This window comes from Oncorhynchus gorbuscha, linkage group LG22 (assembly GCF_021184085.1).
Source record: "Oncorhynchus gorbuscha isolate QuinsamMale2020 ecotype Even-year linkage group LG22, OgorEven_v1.0, whole genome shotgun sequence".
In the NCBI taxonomy this organism is placed as follows: domain Eukaryota; kingdom Metazoa; phylum Chordata; class Actinopteri; order Salmoniformes; family Salmonidae; genus Oncorhynchus; species Oncorhynchus gorbuscha.
The window spans coordinates 8,076,622-8,093,186 of record NC_060194.1 but is presented as its reverse complement, the minus strand read 5'-3'; the positions used below and the strand labels follow the sequence as shown (position 1 = coordinate 8,093,186).

The window sequence follows — 16,565 nt, the reverse complement described above, 5'->3', positions numbered from 1 at the left end:
TTCTGGAACGTTCAGCTGTACGGAAACGGTGCTGTACTGAACAGCCAGTTAAAAAACGAGGAGGGGTTGAGGGACACTGTCAGCCACCCACTTTTAAATACGTCAGTCATTGCTTCAAGCCACACACACCAAACGGTTTTAGTGTAGTTCAGTACAAATCGTTCCGCAAAGTACAATTGAGCGCACCCCAGAATTAACCATTGTTGGCAAGCAATAATTATTTCAGAATAACTATGACTGAATTATTATCCTTACACTTTCAAAAATACTAGTCGAATAAGACATGGGAGAGATTTATTAAATCCGCTACAAAAATCAGTAGCGGATTTGGGTACGGGCGACATGGGCAAATGTAGTAATGTAGGCTAAACTGACAAAGGAGCAAAGAGCAGAAATCTGAAGTAGCAAGCAAGTCGCAGCAATGAAGAACCTGAAGGGGGGAGAATTCTGGCAGGGGGAGATTTTCGGCACAACACCGGAAAGCCATGCTTTGTTAGTGAGTGACCAAAAAGCTACAATGAAAAATGTGGGGCATCGTAGGTGGCTCGTTTCAGCTAGTTTTATCTTGTTCTTCATAACTTGTTTTGTTTTGACTGATTTCATGTCAATGCTAGTTAACTAACCAACACTGTACCGATGTATTTGAGAGACAAGTGTTCATTGTGCACATTTATTTTTTGTTTTCAATAAACATTAGGAGACGAAATATAGTTTACACGTTGTCAATAATATAAGCCAACCCTGTCTGAATTGACCCCGACGCGCACGCGTCGGTATTAGAAACAGCTCCTTTAAGAAAGTTAGTTTGACGCAAATAAAAAGTTCAAAGGAGGAAATAGGAAGTCAGTCTCGAATGTCAACACAACAAACAAAAGCACAAAGAAGAGGAACTGACAGAAAATTTAAGACGTTTAAGACAATGGCGGGTATTAAAGGTAAAAAAAATAAAATAAATATGTACTTGCTCTACAAAACTCTTTAACATGGTTCCATAAAAGGTTTTCCCGCCACTGGTAAATCAGGTGTAACATTGTCTGTATCGAGTCCACATAAGACCACTTGTTACTGTCACATATCACGTTTGGTTTGTCGTGATACATTGACCGTGCACTCAGTGTTGGAAAATGTACTCAATTGTCATACTTGAGTAAAAGTAAAGATACCTTAACAGAAGATGACTCAAGTGAAAGTCACCCAGTAATTACTACTTATGTGTCAGGGAAAATAAATGGAGTAAAAAGTACATCATTTTCTTTAAGAATTTAGTGAAGTAAAAGTTGTCAAAATATAAATAGTAAAGTATAGATACTCCAACAAATGTCTTAAGTAGTACTTTAAAGTATTTTTTACTTAAGTACTTTACAGCGCTGCATGCATGTTTATTTGTCCAGTATTGAAATATAACAAAAGGATACAAATTACTTGTGAATTTACAAACATTGATGATTCAAGTATGATTTATTGGGCTACTTGAGAATTATGTGCTTATAATTTCACAATAGAGGGGGGTGGAAGCCAATCCACACTGAAAACTGTGAACCAACTCTTGCTTGAGGGACTACTGCTATAAGTTGTATATGTCATAACCCTGAGTATTTGAAATAGTCTACTTAAATCCCTTGCCCTGGATGGGACATTTGACTCCTTAGATTCTACTGTCGTCTCTTTACTATCATTAACTGAAGACTTTTAGTTTTTATCAAAGATTCTCTGTAATTAGCATTTCGTGATTAACTAATCAGGCAAATGTAATTAACTAGGAAGTCGGGGCACCAAGGAAAATATTCAGATTTAGAAAGTTGTAATTTTCCTAATATAACTTTTCAGATATTTTCATATCTGATCAATAGTCTTCTGAATTAATTAATTAATTATTTTACCTCACGTTAGTCTCATTCCAAACATCGTAAATTGTTGGTTATCTGCACGAACCCAGTATGAGTCATCCATACATCAATTGTCTTAAATAATTTATTTACTTACTAAGTAATTCACATAAATGCATAAACAAACAGTAGATAGTTACAAGGAAATGATAACGAAGTTTCCCTAGTGGGAGAAACCGGCTTTGCGGCTTGGTGTACAAAAGGAAGTTGGGGTCGACTGAGATAATTATAACAATTGAAATGCTAACCCTTTGCACATCAACGCTCACTCATCCGTGAACAATTGCAATATATATATATATATATATATATATTTACACTCAGTGTGTCGTCGGGATCTCTGTTGAAAAGTTTGTTTCAGTTGGAGAGTCTGTCCTTTCTCTGTCGTGGTTAGAATGGATAGTTCAGTGACATTCATTCATGTTATAGATGTTTCGGCGGTTGTCGTTCTTCGCGTTCAATGATACCAAATTCCTAGCTGCAGACTAGTAATTAATATCAAAGGCTTGTTCTTGTTCTGTTGGTATCGATAGTCTTAAGAGTTTAACCACGGGATGGTTAAAAGATTCAGCAGTCTACTCAAACATTGGCCCTCTCTTTATCGAAATAAGCTGGTCTGCAACCTTTGTCCTCTCGCAATTGAGGGAAACAGGTCTTTTGAGAAATTCTCAAGGTGGGGTTTTTATTCGAAATAGCAGAAAAGGGCCTGTCCCAGGATGCCCGACCATAACTGTGCTCATGGGCGGTCTCTGATTTAGTTAAACTCAAAAGGGAATTGGAGTTTCCTTCATTAAACAGTCCAAAATCACATGACACAATTTTATAATCAGTATCATCCTCACTCATTCATATTATACAGCAATTAGATGTAAACCTCATATCTGAGGTTATTATATAAACAGCGTTATGGTAACGTGGCCGCAGCGTCTCCCATGAGCCCCACAAAATAGCACCAAACGGACCAGTTCGTAGCTGGGTTCTTCATCAATCTTTTATACCTTCTCCAGAACATAAATGTTGTTCAGACCTCAAGTCCTGTGAGGTGGAAGAAATTCCTTTGTTCTCTATGAAAATCCACTCTGTCTCTATATTGTGGCAATGAGGAGATAATCTCCTCCAGGAATTTACGACCTTTCTGACCACAGCAGCCTAGTAGTAGGAGACAGGGAGAGGGGGATAGTACTCGCTGTACCCAAAGAGGGCAACGTCGTGACACTACTGAATAGTCTACCACTCTATCTTGCTAAGTACCCTGTCTCTAAAGTTATAACTACCTCAACATTTCTGTTTTTGTCATCCTATAGCACTGGTTGGGTTGTCCTTCAGTGGAGCCATTGGCTTGACATTCCTCCTGTTGAGCTGTGCCTTGGAGCAATATGGGTATGTATTTGCCCCCTACCTCTGTGAAATCTGTGAGACACTCTTGCTAAATGGGACAAAATATGGAAGTTAACTATGTAACTAACTGCGATGCAATGCCTATATTAGTGTCACGTTTTCCCCCAAGGTGGTTAACCCTATTGGAGCAGTGATTAGTGGGTTTGCATGTGGGCTGGGTGACCCGTGTTCGAGACCCACAATAGGTGTTACACTGATGGCGTTTGCTATGTTCTGAATCTGTGACAAATAAACTAGATGAATGTTAACACAACTGATTTGTTTTCACAGGGTGTACTGGCCCCTCTTCGTCCTTTTCTTCTATGTACTCGCTCCTATCCCCACCTTTATATCCAGAAGGCTCAGTGATGACAGTGATGTGGCCAGCAACACATGCAGAGAGCTGGCTTACTTCTTCACTACGGGAATTGTGGTATCTGCGTTCGCGCTTCCCATCATAATGGCCCGGCGTGCAGTAGTGAGTCCTGATATTGTCAATGGCCAATGACTGACATGTGTTGGGTTTAGTTGCTTTATGCCATGAATAACTGGTTCAGGGTCAGTTAAAGTGTTGAATCTCATAATGGTTATAATGACTTGGATAGGGAGAGCTGAACTTAAATTACATGTAGTTGTGAAAGGTAGATAGTACAAGTCCCGATGATACCCAATACTAGCTAAGGTGACTGAAGGTGGTTAGTACACCTGTAATGTGTATCTAATAAATGCAATTATGACACTTTCACTAGTTGTGTCCTATCTAGGTTGTGTTCATGTCACACAACAGAAAACATTTTCAGATGTTTTACAACAGATAATTAAAATGAACCTTTCTTATTTGACAAGTCCAGGTAGTCCATCCCTGTTTCAGTTTGTTTTCTTCCGTTTGGTACCCAATGAACATTATCCTGTTCTCTTGCAGATCCAGTTGGGAGCCTGTGGCCTGGTGATGGCTGGCAACGTTGTCATCTTCTTCACCATCCTTGGCTTCTTCCTGGGGTTAGGAGGGGGAGACGACTTCAGCTAGGAGCAGTGATAGACTGTCTGTGAATCTCTGGCCAAACAGAGCCACAATCCCAAATGGACCCCTAGACCCTATGCACTTGTGGAGATCTGAGAGGATTTGACAGGTGTAAGTAATATGGTAATAGCTCCATCTTGCCCTCTGATAGGCTTGCTAGGTGGAAGTTTCACCATATTGCTTATACCAGTCAAATCTTCTCTGATCTCCACAAGTGCATGCGGTGTAGGATCCAGGGGTCGATTTGAGATTAGGCAATGTGAAGACTGGATAGGTATAAGCATGTGGTGAAATATCACCAAGGGAAGAGTGGTTGTTTCTGGACAGGACCCACCTCTCTACAATTGTATGTATGTATGTATGTATGTATGTATGTATGTATGTATGTATGTATGTATGTATGTATGTATGTATGTATGTATGTATGTATGTATGTATGTATGTATGTATGTATGTATGTATGTATGTATGTATGTATGTATGTATGTATGTATGTATGTATGTATGTATGTATGTATGTATGTATGTATGTATGTATGTATGTATGTATGTATGTATGTATGTATGTATGTATGTATGTATGTATGTATGTATGTATGTATGTAATACAAAACTATAGTTTGTTAACAAGAAATTTGTGAAGTGGTTGAAAAATGATTTTTAATGACTCCAACTGTATCTATGTATGTATTTATGCACAAATTTCTTGTTAACAAGTTATAGTTTTGGCAAGTCGGTTAGGACATCTACTTTGTGCATGACACAAGTAATTTTTCCAACAATTGTTCACAGACAGATTATTTCACTTATAATTCACTGTATCACAATTCCAGTGGGTCAGATGTGTACATACACTAAGTTGACTGTAACTTTAAACAGCTTGGAAAATTCCAGAAAATTATGTCCTGGCTTTAGAAGTTTCTTTTAGGCTAATTGACATAATTTGAGTCAATTGAAGGTGTACCTGTGGATGAATTTCAAGGCATACCTTTAAACTCAGTGCCTCTGCTTGACATCATGGGAAAATCAAAAGAAATCAGCCAAGACCTCAGAATTTTTGTCTGGTTCATTCTTGGGAGCAATTTCCAAATGCCTGGAGGTACCACATTCATCTGTACAAACAATAGTACGCAAGTATAAACACCACGGGACCACGCAGCCTTCATACCACTCAGGAAGGATACGTGTTCTGCCTCCTAGAGATTAATGTACTTTGGTGCGAAAAATGCAAATCAATCCCAGAACAACAGCAAAGGACCATGTGAAGATGCTGGAGGAAATAGGTACAACAGTATCTATATCCACTGTTACGGATACAGGTATCCTGTGTTCTTTTCTCTCCTTCCCCTCACAGGTGAAAATCATCACTCCCCAATAAGTCACCAAACAATCGTCAATGAGAAGACACACCTCCTCCTGTTTCCTACCCAATCACAGTTCCTTTCCCTTGGTTTAAAAACCCTGTCAGTTGTTTGCTCTAGAGCGCAATCTCTCTGTAAATGCCATAAGTCTGTAGATTGCTCTTTTTCACCCTCTCCTACTATGTCTCTATCTCTCTTTATGTATTGAGCTATCTTTTGTTTGAGCACCTCCATATCACTTTGTCCTCACCTGTGAGTATTGTTTTTGGTTATGGTGTTTGTTTTCTGGTGGGAAAAGGGGGAACCAAGACAAGTTGCCCATGGGCATACACTACCCGTAGGTAAACTTTGTTAAATACACTAGTTAGAACTGGGCGGGACCACCCACTTTATTTTTGGTTAGTTAGTTAGCTGTTGTTGAAATAGGCTAGTCTAGCTTAGGGGTGTTTTTGGATGCTTATTGTTTCTTTCCTTGGGTCCAGCTCAGCCCCTTTTCCTGCTCCCCCCATTACTGTGTGTTTTCCAATAAACCATGTGTTTGACGGTAATTTAGTTGTCTGTGGTTATTTTGCTCTCACTTTTTTACTTTTTCACTATTATAAATTGCATGAGTTATGTTACGGGTCTCGTTACCATCTCCCCTAGACGGTCGGGCCAAAAGAGATTTGTAACATCCACAGTCAAACCAGTCCTATATCGACATAACCTGAAAGGCCGCTCAGCAAGGAAGATGACACTGCTCGAAAACCGCCATAAAAAAAGCCAGACTACGGTTTGCAACTGCACATGGGGACAAATATTTTTTGGAGAAATGTCCTCTAGTCTGATGAAACAAAAATAGAACTGTTTGGCCATAACGACCCTCATTATGTTTGACGGGAAAAGGGGGCGGCTTGCAAGCCGAAGACCACCATCCCAACCGTGAAGCACGGGGGTGGTAGCATCATGTTGTGGGGGTGCTTTGCTGCAGAATGGACTGGTGCACTTCACGAAATAGACGGCATCACGAGGAAGTAAAACTGGATATATTGAAGCAACATCTCAAGACATCAGTCATGAAGATAAAGCTTGATCACAAGTGGGTCTTTCAAATTGACAATGACCCCAAACATACTTCCAAAGTTATGGCTAAAGGACAACAGTCAAATTATTGGAGTGGCCATCACAAAGCCCTGACCTCAATCCTATTGAAACTTTGTGGGCAGAACTCAAAAGGTGTGTAGGAGCAAGGAGGCCTACAAACCTGACTTGGTTACACCAGCTCTGTCAGGAAGAACTTATTGTGGGAAGCTTGTGGAAGGCTACCCAAAACGTTTAACCCAAGTTAAACCATTTAAAGGCAATGCTACCAAATACTAATTGAGTGTGTGTAATCTTCTGACCCATTGGGAATGTGATGAAAGAAATAAAACCTGAAATAAATTATTCTCTCGACTAATATTCTGACATTTCACATTCTTAAAATAAAGCGGTGATCCTAAAACAGGGAATTTTTAATCTGATTAAATGTCAGGAATTGTGAAAAACTGAGTTTAAATGTATTTGGCAAAGGTGTATGTAAACTTCTGACTTCAACTGTATATGTCTGTGTATGTATCTGTATATGATTGCAACAACTTATAAATGCGACATGCTTCAATGAACGTATCATATTACGGATATTGTTGAATGAGTTTTGTTGTAATCACCACATTCTGTTTCTATTCTTTTCAATGTATCTTGCTTATTTTAAGTATAAGCATTTCAAATGGTCTACCCATACTCATTCTTGCAGTTGATTACGTGTGTACTTTTGTTTATGGTTGTATGTGTTTATCCGTATCGATTTTTGGGTATGACTAGATAATCAGGTCAAGGTGTAGTCAACGTTTTTGTAGTTTGTCATTTTAAATATTTAGCTCCAAGAGGCCTTGATGCAAATGTTTACAGTAATACCAAACGACAGTTAAGAAAATAAGTTAGACACGAGTCACCCACCATGGTTTCTGACGAGTGTCTATGATTATTAAACGCATTATTAATTCTAATTGAGTAATTATGTTACACCCTTATTAAGTTAACAAATGTATTTTTGAATTACATGTGTTTAATATGTTTATCTTCACTGAGGACAGAAGCCAAAATGGGGTTTTGTGAACCATGGGCTACATTGGTACAGTAGATGAATGGTGAGTTTTCACATGGAATGTTAATACTATATATTTAGCTGTTTTTTGTTCTAACGAAGTGCCCACTTTTCTGTTCACCCAAAAGTGCCTAGTAAAATGTACTATTTTTACTGATTCAAAAAGTTTGAGTCACTTTTTACATTCTATATTGCTATAGCCTTCTGAGAGCCCATAGTGCATTATAGAATTATGTTTTGCAATATTCCAATTAATAACAGAATGTAACAACACCACTTCATACTGATCTAATGTTGCTAGAAGTATGCTATAATGTCTTGTTTTCACCGAAGGGTCAAATTAATTAACATTTCCACATGATCTCATATCATGAAATGAAAAAAACTTTATTATACTATATGTGTCTCATTAACTTTCATTCATTATGAAGTCTTTGTGTTGCACATACATGTACTGTAAGTGTGAACCCCAAACTTAACAGCACTTTCAAAACACTAGAGAGCACTAGAGAGACCTGTATTGAAACTCCTGACAAAATCCTATACATAGTCTGTTTTCTAACATTAATTAAAGCACTATTGAAATATATTTCCTCTTTGCTTTTAATATGTCAATATATCAATGGCCATCTTTTGAGTCCATCTTTGCAGCTTTACATTACAAAGGGATTGACATGGAGAGAAAGATTTGAGACAGAAAGCCAGAACCAGTGCAGTTTACTGACACAGTCCCACCTGGCAAGTAGAGCAATCATTTTATTGAATCTTATTACTGAATCAGTTATAATTAGACTAATTTATTAATGGTGCAGTTGTTAGTTTCTTGGAGATGTACTGCTAGCAGCATTTAATGCATTGAGTGCTGATTTACCTACATTTACATTTACATTTAAGTCACTTAGCAGACGCTCTTATCCAGAGCGACTTACAACCTACAGTACGATTCAAAAGTTTGGACACACCTACTCATTCAAGGGTTTTTCTTTATTTTTTTACTATTTTCTACATTGTTGAATAATAGTGCAGATATCAAAACTATGGAATAACACATATGGAATCATGTAGTAACCAAAAAAAGTGTTAAATCAAAATATGTTTTAGATTCTTCAAAGTATCCACCCTTTGTGCAAAGGTGTCATCAAGGCAGTCTTGGCATTCTCTCAACCAGCTTCAACTGGAATGCTTTTTCAACCGTCTTGAAGGAGTTCTCACATATGCCGAGCACTTGTTGGCTGCTTTTTCTTCACTCTGAGGTCCAACTCATCCCAAACCATCACATTTTTAAGTTGTTCCAAGAGTAAAATTTCAAAGCATTTAAGGCTAAGTTTTTAAGGTTAGGGTTACCTTTAGGGGTTAACCCCAAATTTATAAGGTTGGGCATTAACTATGAATGCTTAAGGTAAAGGTTAAGATTTGGGATAAGCTTAAAACAAAAGTCTTAAACAACTTTATATTACTGGATTCGAACATGCAACCTTTGGAACCAGAGGCAGATGCTCAGGGAGCAGGATGAAGGAAGGATTAACAAAAAGAAGGGACACTGTGATGGCCACCCTTGGCACCAGGGACAACAGTTGCCTGGCAACAGCCTAGAAATCAAAGCTGTTTGGACCAGCCTGTGTAGCCTTGAACACAATTCCTCAAAGGTGTAACAGATGGTTATAGCCAGTACTCACTGCTCACAGCTGGCCGCCCAACAGTTACCATGCAGGTGCATGACTTTAGAGAAGTAGGGTGAAGTTGCCCCTAGTCACTGATCTTTTCCCCCACTAATAGTTCATGTTAGGACCAGGGGCAGAGGAAGCTGATCCTAGATCTGTACCTGGGGGAAACTCCCCCTCAGGTGAGATATGCAGGGAAAGTTACTGTTAGGATACTGTGGGTGGCTCTGCCGTGTCAGAGGGCTAATGGAGTATTACATTTACATTTACATTTAAGTCATTTAGCAGACGCTCTTATCCAGAGCGACTTACAAATTGGTGCATTCACCTTATGACATCCAGTGGAACAGTCACTTTACAATAGTGCATCTAAATCTTAAAGGGGGGGGGGGGGTGAGAGGGATTACTTATCCTAACCTAGGTATTCCTTAAAGAGGTGGGGTTTCAGGTGTCTCCGGAAGGTGGTGATTGACTCCGCTGTCCTGGCGTCGTGAGGGAGTTTGTTCCACCATTGGGGGCCAGAGCAGATTCAATGGTTGTATAGATGGGGAAGAGGTTTGTCCCTACTAAAGAGATGCTCTGCTTTTTGACACCACACTCAACAAAGCACGTCCTGTAATCTCTAGTTTTATCTTATCTTGATTATTGTAAATTCACATGGAAAGACCTAATTAAACTGCAGCCCAGAACAGATTGACATGGCTAATATTAATAATATGCATGCCAGTCTCTCTTGGCTAAGAGTTGAGAAAAACTGCATCACTTCCTGTTTTTATAAGAAATGAGTGCATGGAGCTCCCATCTCATATAGCGCAAGTGAACAGCAAACCTGGGTTCAACAAAACAAGCATTTCCCCTCACGGCACAAGCATTTCCCACCATGTGACCTAGTTGTTGTGTGTATGTACTGACATGTATGTGTAACTGATAGATGCACACAAAAGTATGTACATTTTACAGTCTTTTGTCTGTAATGTTTTTTGTTACGTGTCGGACCCCAGTAAGACTTGTTGTCGCCACTGGGGATCCCCTAATGGGGATCTAATATATATTTATATACTTTTTGTAAATCAAATCTAAATCAAATCAATTTTATTTGTCACATACACATGGTTAGCAGATGTTAATGCGAGTTAGCGAAATGCTTGTGCTTCTAGTTCCGACAATGCGGTAATAACCAACGAGTAATCTAACCAAACAATTCAACAGCTCAGACACAAGAGGTATGTGGCAGGGTCTACAGTGAATCACGGATTACAAAAAGAAAACCAGCACCGTCACGGACCAGGATGTCTTGCTCCCAGACAGACTAAATAACTTTTTGCCCGCTTTGAGGACTCTCCTTCACTGCAGCCGACGTGAGTAAAACATTTAAACGTGTTAAGCAAGGCTGCAGGCCCAGACAGCATCCCCAGCCGCACCCTCAGAGCATGCAAAGACCAGCTGGCTGGTGTGTTTACGGACATATTCAATCAATCCTTATCCCAGTCTGCTGTTCCCACATGCTTCAAGAGGCCCACTATTGTGGTACTATTCCTATGTAAAGGTATCATTAAAGAAAAAGTACAAAGAATACATTGCTGACTTTATTCTGACTTTAACTATGAAACTCATGTCCAGTGCTGAACCAAGGATGAAATAGAATTTGTTTCCAGGTTTATTTTTCTGTTATTCAAGAGTTGGTAACAAAACAAGTAGATTATTGTATTCTTCCTGCCCTCATGGGGCTCCCGAGTGCACTGCATCTCAGTGCTAGAAGCGTCACTACAGTCCCTGGTTCGATTCTAGGCTGTATCACAACCGGCCAATTGGCCCAGTATAATGACTGCAGGAGATTTTGAATTGCCTGGCTGGATGGACTGCTGATGTGGATTGACTGAGATAGGCCTATTAGAATCCTGAATGCTGATGATGTCAGTTTGATGTCATTTATTATGTAGGCTATTTGCCAGCATCAAAACTGGTACAAACAGAGAAAGAGAGGGCGCGCACGAGAGAGACTGAAGTCCAAGAAGAATCAAATGAGCGCGTCGGGAGAGTGATCCTTCTGTAGTCTGTATCAAAGCTAAAAGAGAGAGAGAGAGAGAGAGAGAGAGAGAGAGAGAGAGAGAGAGAGAGAGAGAGAGAGAGAGAGAGAGAGAGAGAGAGAGAGAGAGAGAGAGAGAGAGAGAGAGAGAGAGAGAGAGAGAGAGAGAGAGAGAGAGAGACGGACGCTGGAGAGTCAAGGGGCATACAAAGAGCACGCGGAAAGCAAATCAGACTAAACTCGAAGAAGCAAGCGACCGAGCACTCAGAAGGATAGATAGTTACGCTGAAGTCAGAGTCCGGACCGCCTCTTCATACTTCATAAATACGTTAGTCATTCTATAACCCCCCTCATTGTGGAAAAGTGGACTAATCTCTGGGTAAGGCGTCTTTCACGTTCAATGCTTTTTTAAATGTTGGGAGAGATGGCTCAGTCAGCTAGCCTTTTGCCTCGAGAGAGGCTGAGGAGGATTTTAACATCTCTTAACCTTGACGTATCTACCTTATCTTAACTCACTCATGTTGTCCCATTCAAGTCGGAATTCAAGTTCAGAAGCGTAGTCGTGCTCCACTCACGTGAGTACGAAAGTGGCTGCCCCATGGAAACAACCCGCTGGGCACACACTGGTTAAATCAACATTGTTTCCACATAATTTCAATTAAATTTACGTTGAACTAACATGGAATAGACTTTGAATTGTTTTCTGTGCCCGGTGGGAAGTGTGTTTTTATCGTGCAGCCAATTGACTATTGCCAAGGTGTGGTTAAATTGCTGTAGCCTACTGTGGCAAACAATTTGCAATGGACACTGAAAGAACAATATCTCAATATCCCTGCAATTCGGGGCGTTCCTGCATGTGGGCGTTTCTGCATGTGCAGGAAGCCCCCCCCCCTCCGAGCATCCCATTGGTTCCTGCAGGAATACTTGTGTGACACTTGATATTTTGTGTTTCCCATGATTGTCTATGCGATTTTAAAATGTGGGTCAAAGGGAAATAAAACTGATTCGTTTTTCGGGGGCAAAGGACACTGTCGACCGGTGTCGCCCCCACCTGCTGTATACCGGAATCCTCCTAGCTAGCTAGTTGGTAACAACTTAGCACACAGGTCTTTGCTCCCGCCTGTAGAACAACTGTCCTCTTTAACAGAACTGCAGAAACAGTGCCCGACAGGCTGGTGTGAAGGACAATGTCTACCAGTGTGCTAGCTAGATGCCTAACCGGCTTCCCACCCGCTGTGTACCAAAGTCCTAGCTTGCCAATTATCTAGCTTGCACCCAGTGTATTAAACGCCTGCTGAACAACTGCCCTTGTTAACAGAACTGCGGGAAAACAGTGCCCGACAGCCGGGTGAAGGACAACTGTAGACATATTCCTCTCTAGCTATCTACCATTGTCACCCGTGCCTCTTCTTCTGTGGGGTTTATCGGCGATTGGCATCCAATGTTGTGGTTCATTACCGCCACCTACTGTACTGGAGTCCTCGCTTAAATTAACCAGTAGAAGAGGGGCTCCTACAGATGCAGGAACACCCTGAATTGCGGGCTGCAATTGCACCCTACACAACTCGCGTAACAACATTTCATTCCATAATCTTGTGCAGGTTGACGTTTATTGGAATGAATCTTGTCCTTGAGGCGGAGCTGAGCGATTCTCACTAGATGGGCCAGCTGCAAAGTTTATTGGCTATATAGGCTATTTTAAATTCCTGAAAATAAAAATGATTTTAAGGTTAGGTTTAAAATCAGATTTTATGACTGTCTGTGCCAGCTAGTCACTACCCTGCAGAGTTGCTTCCAGTAGCCAACATGAGTCATTCCAATAATTGGCAACCTGCTAATCTTGTTTTGACTTTGTTTGTTATTTTGCGCAACTCCTTCACCTAAAGTAGTGTAAATCAGTGCAATTTACAGAGTAGGCTACCATTAGGGAGAAGAATGAGAGAAGCCAAGTTCATTCAAAGGTATGTGTGCACGGTGAGTGAAAGCGGTAGAGAAAGGCATTGTCTTATATCAGATCACGTCACTCCTAGGTGATGCTTATCTCTCAACCGATCTGTCTTGTAGGATGTCTTTGTTTTACACCTTGACCTAACCAGTTCCGCACGGGTGTATGTTGATTTTTGTCTAACCCCACCAGACCCGTTCATGACATGCCGGTTAAATTGGCAAATCCAACTGTGAACAAATAATTAATTTGGGGATAGCCTGCTGTTGCTGCTATTTTACCTGAAAGTGTGTGTGTGTGTGTGTGTGTGTGTGTGTGTGTGTGTGTGTGTGTGTGTGTGTGTGTGTGTGTGTGTGTGTGTGTGTGTGTGTGTGTGTGTGTGTGTGTGTGTGTGTGTGTGTGTGTGTGTGTGTGTGTGTGTGTGTGTGTGTGTGTGTTTTTTAAATGCTCGATATCTGTACAAGTTGGACTCGTTTTGAGTCATACAAAATCATGCGTTCTCTACTCTGACAATTAATCCACAGATAAAAGGGGTAACCTATTTTTTTATTTTTATGCATTACCGCCATGTGGAACTCCAGTCAATCACCCACGTGAGTTTGTATGTTGAAATATGTTTTACCCCCTTGTGGCTTTGAGTCAGTGACTCTTATCATGGAGAGAAATTGGAGTGGTGGGACTTGCAGAACGTCAAGCATCTAAAATAGAACCACGTTTTATTCTGGTGCCTGGCTACGCAGACGCCCGTTGACGTGCACAAGCAGTTTGGATGAAATTGAATAATGATTGTATGCGTACATTTATTTCTCAATGCTCGCACACGCAACTAGGCCGGTTCAGGTTGGACGCTCCCCATCCAACCTGACAGAGCTTGAGAGGATCTGCATAGAAGATTGAAACTCCCCAAATACAGGTGTGCCACACTTGTAGCATCATACTCAAGGCTGTAATCACTGCCAAAGGTGCTTCAACAAAGTACTAGTAAAGGATCTGAATACTTATGTGATGTTTTTTTTTTGCAAACATTTCTAAACATTTCTGTTTTTGCTTTGTCATTATGGGGTATTGTGTGTAGATTGAGGATTATTATTTAAAAATACATTTTACAATAAGGCTGTAACAAATTCAAGGGGTCTGAATACTTTCCGAATGCACTGTACAATGCCTTCAGAAATTATTCATACCGCTGGATATATGCCACATTTTGTTGTTACAGACTGAATTCAAAAGTTATTTATTTTCTACAAACTACCCCCTCATGCAGTCAACCTGTTTTTAGAAATGTTTGCACATTTATTGAAAATATCAGGGGTGCGTGTGGAGCCCCCTCCTATACTGTTCACCCACGATTGATGACACGACAGTGGTAGTCCTGATCACCGACGACGATGAGAGAGCTTACAGGGAGGAGGTCAGAGACCTGGCAGTGTGGTGCCAGGACAACAACCTCTCCCTCAACGTCAGCAAGACAAAGGAGCTGATCGTGGACTACAGGAAATGGATGGATGCCCCAATTCACATCGACAGGGCTATAGTGGAGATTCTTAAGAGCTTCAAGTTCCTCAGTGTCCACATCACTAAGGACCAAACATACCAACACAGTCATGAAGAGGGCACGACAACACCTATTCCCTCTCAGGAGGCTGAAAATGTTTGGCATGGGCCCTCAGATCCTAAAGTTTTACAGCTACACCATTTGAGAGCATCTTGACTGGCTGCATCAATGCTTGGTAAGGCAACTGCTTGGCATCTGACTGCAAGGCACTACAGATGGTAGTGCGTACGGCCCAGTACATCACTGGGGCCAAGTTCCCTGCCGTCCAGGACTTCTATACCAGGCGGCATCAGAGGAAGGCTCTAAAAATGGTCATAGGCCAGCCACCCAAATCACAGTCGGTTCTGTTTGCTACCGCACGGCAAGCGGTACCGGCGCACCTAGTCTGGGACCAAACGGCTCCTGAACAGCATCTACCCCAAAGCCATAAGACTGCAGAACAGTTCATTAAACTGCTACCCAGACTTTCTGATTTTCACCCCCTACCTACATGTACATAGTACTTGAATCACCAAACCTACATGTACATAATACCTCGTACCCCAGTACACTGACTCTGTACCCCCTGTATATAGCCTTGTTATTTTGTGCCATTTTTATCGTGTTACTAGTTTTATTTTTATCTATGTCTTTAATTTTCTTTCATTCTAACTTCATTGTTGGGAAAGGGCTCATTGGTAAGCATTTCACGGTAAAGTCTACACTTGTTGTTTTCGGCGCATGGGACAAATGAAATTGTGTAATTAATAACTTCACCATGCTCAAAGGGATATTCAATGTCTGCTTTTTATATTTTTGACAATCTACCACTAGGTGCTCTTTGCGAGGTATTGGAAAACCTCCCTAGTCTTTGTGGTTGAATCTGTGTTTTGAAATTCACTGCTTGACTGAGGAACCTTACAAATCTCTGTACCACACAAACACACAGATAAGAGGTAGTCATTCAAGAATCATGTTAACACTTGTTCAACACTATTATTGCACACAGAGTCCATGCAACTTATTATGTGACGTAAGAACATGTTTACTCCTGAACTTATTTAGGCTTGCCATAACAACGGTGTGACTGAAGACGTTTTTAGCGTTTCGATTTAATTAATTTGTGAAAATGTCTAAACATAATTCCACTTTGATATTATGGGGTATTGTTTCACTGGCCAACATGCAATCTCAATTTAATCCATTTTAAATTCAGCTATCAACAGAACAAAATGTGGAAGTAAACCAGGGGTGTGAAGCCACTGTACTGTTCATGAAGCACACAACTCCTTAGCTAGATGTGAAATGGTGCGACGAAGACGTCCCTAACCGAAACACATGAACATTTATTTAGCAATTCGTAGTTTTAGATTTGCTTAATTCAGCCTGTTTTGAGGATGAAATTGGGTTCATTTAGGCTACGTCACCTAGGTAATATTTTCGAATGTCATACAGCATGTTGCCAAACTACTTTTGAACTATCCCGTTACATTACATTTACATTTAAGTCATTTAGCAGACGCTCTTATCCAGAGCGACTTACAAATTGGTGTATTCACCTTATGACATCCAGTGGAAGGCAATATATGCAACAGATCAGTGTAGGCAGAATCGACGCGCTGACAACTG

At 40.6% G+C, this 16,565-nt stretch overlaps 2 protein-coding genes across 3 annotated transcripts in view; both read left to right on the top strand.

The window, feature by feature from the left end:
• Window positions 1-237: 237 nt before the first annotated feature.
• LOC124009906 (leptin receptor gene-related protein-like) lies at window positions 238-4,721 on the top strand. Its single transcript, XM_046322153.1, has 4 exons — window positions 238-935; window positions 3,191-3,266; window positions 3,555-3,741; window positions 4,186-4,721. Exons 1-4 carry the CDS (start codon window positions 854-856, stop codon window positions 4,288-4,290), a joined length of 450 nt encoding a protein of 149 aa, XP_046178109.1. The 5' UTR covers window positions 238-853; the 3' UTR covers window positions 4,291-4,721.
• A 6,697-nt stretch (window positions 4,722-11,418) lies between these two features.
• Window positions 11,419-16,565, top strand: part of LOC124010232 (cAMP-specific 3',5'-cyclic phosphodiesterase 4B-like) — a 132,795-nt gene continuing 127,648 nt past the window's right edge. The window contains exon 1 of one of the 2 annotated variants that reach the window (XM_046322677.1): window positions 11,419-11,836. The gene's annotated coding sequence lies outside the window, so the exon portion shown is untranslated. Of the gene's footprint in view, window positions 11,837-11,905; window positions 12,033-16,565 lie in introns of those variants that run through there. The other variant, XM_046322678.1, reaches the window with a different exon arrangement.

Bases quoted from the DNA above. Each gene is read 5' to 3' on its own strand.
- LOC124009906 (XM_046322153.1), top strand. From the start codon at position 854: ATGTCAACACAACAAACAAAAGCACAAAGAAGAGGAACTGACAGAAAA. The intron at 936-3,190 runs GTAAAAAAAATA...GTCATCCTATAG, and splicing joins GACAATGGCGGGTATTAAAG to CACTGGTTGGGTTGTCCTTC. The intron at 3,742-4,185 runs GTGAGTCCTGAT...GTTCTCTTGCAG, and splicing joins TAATGGCCCGGCGTGCAGTA to ATCCAGTTGGGAGCCTGTGG.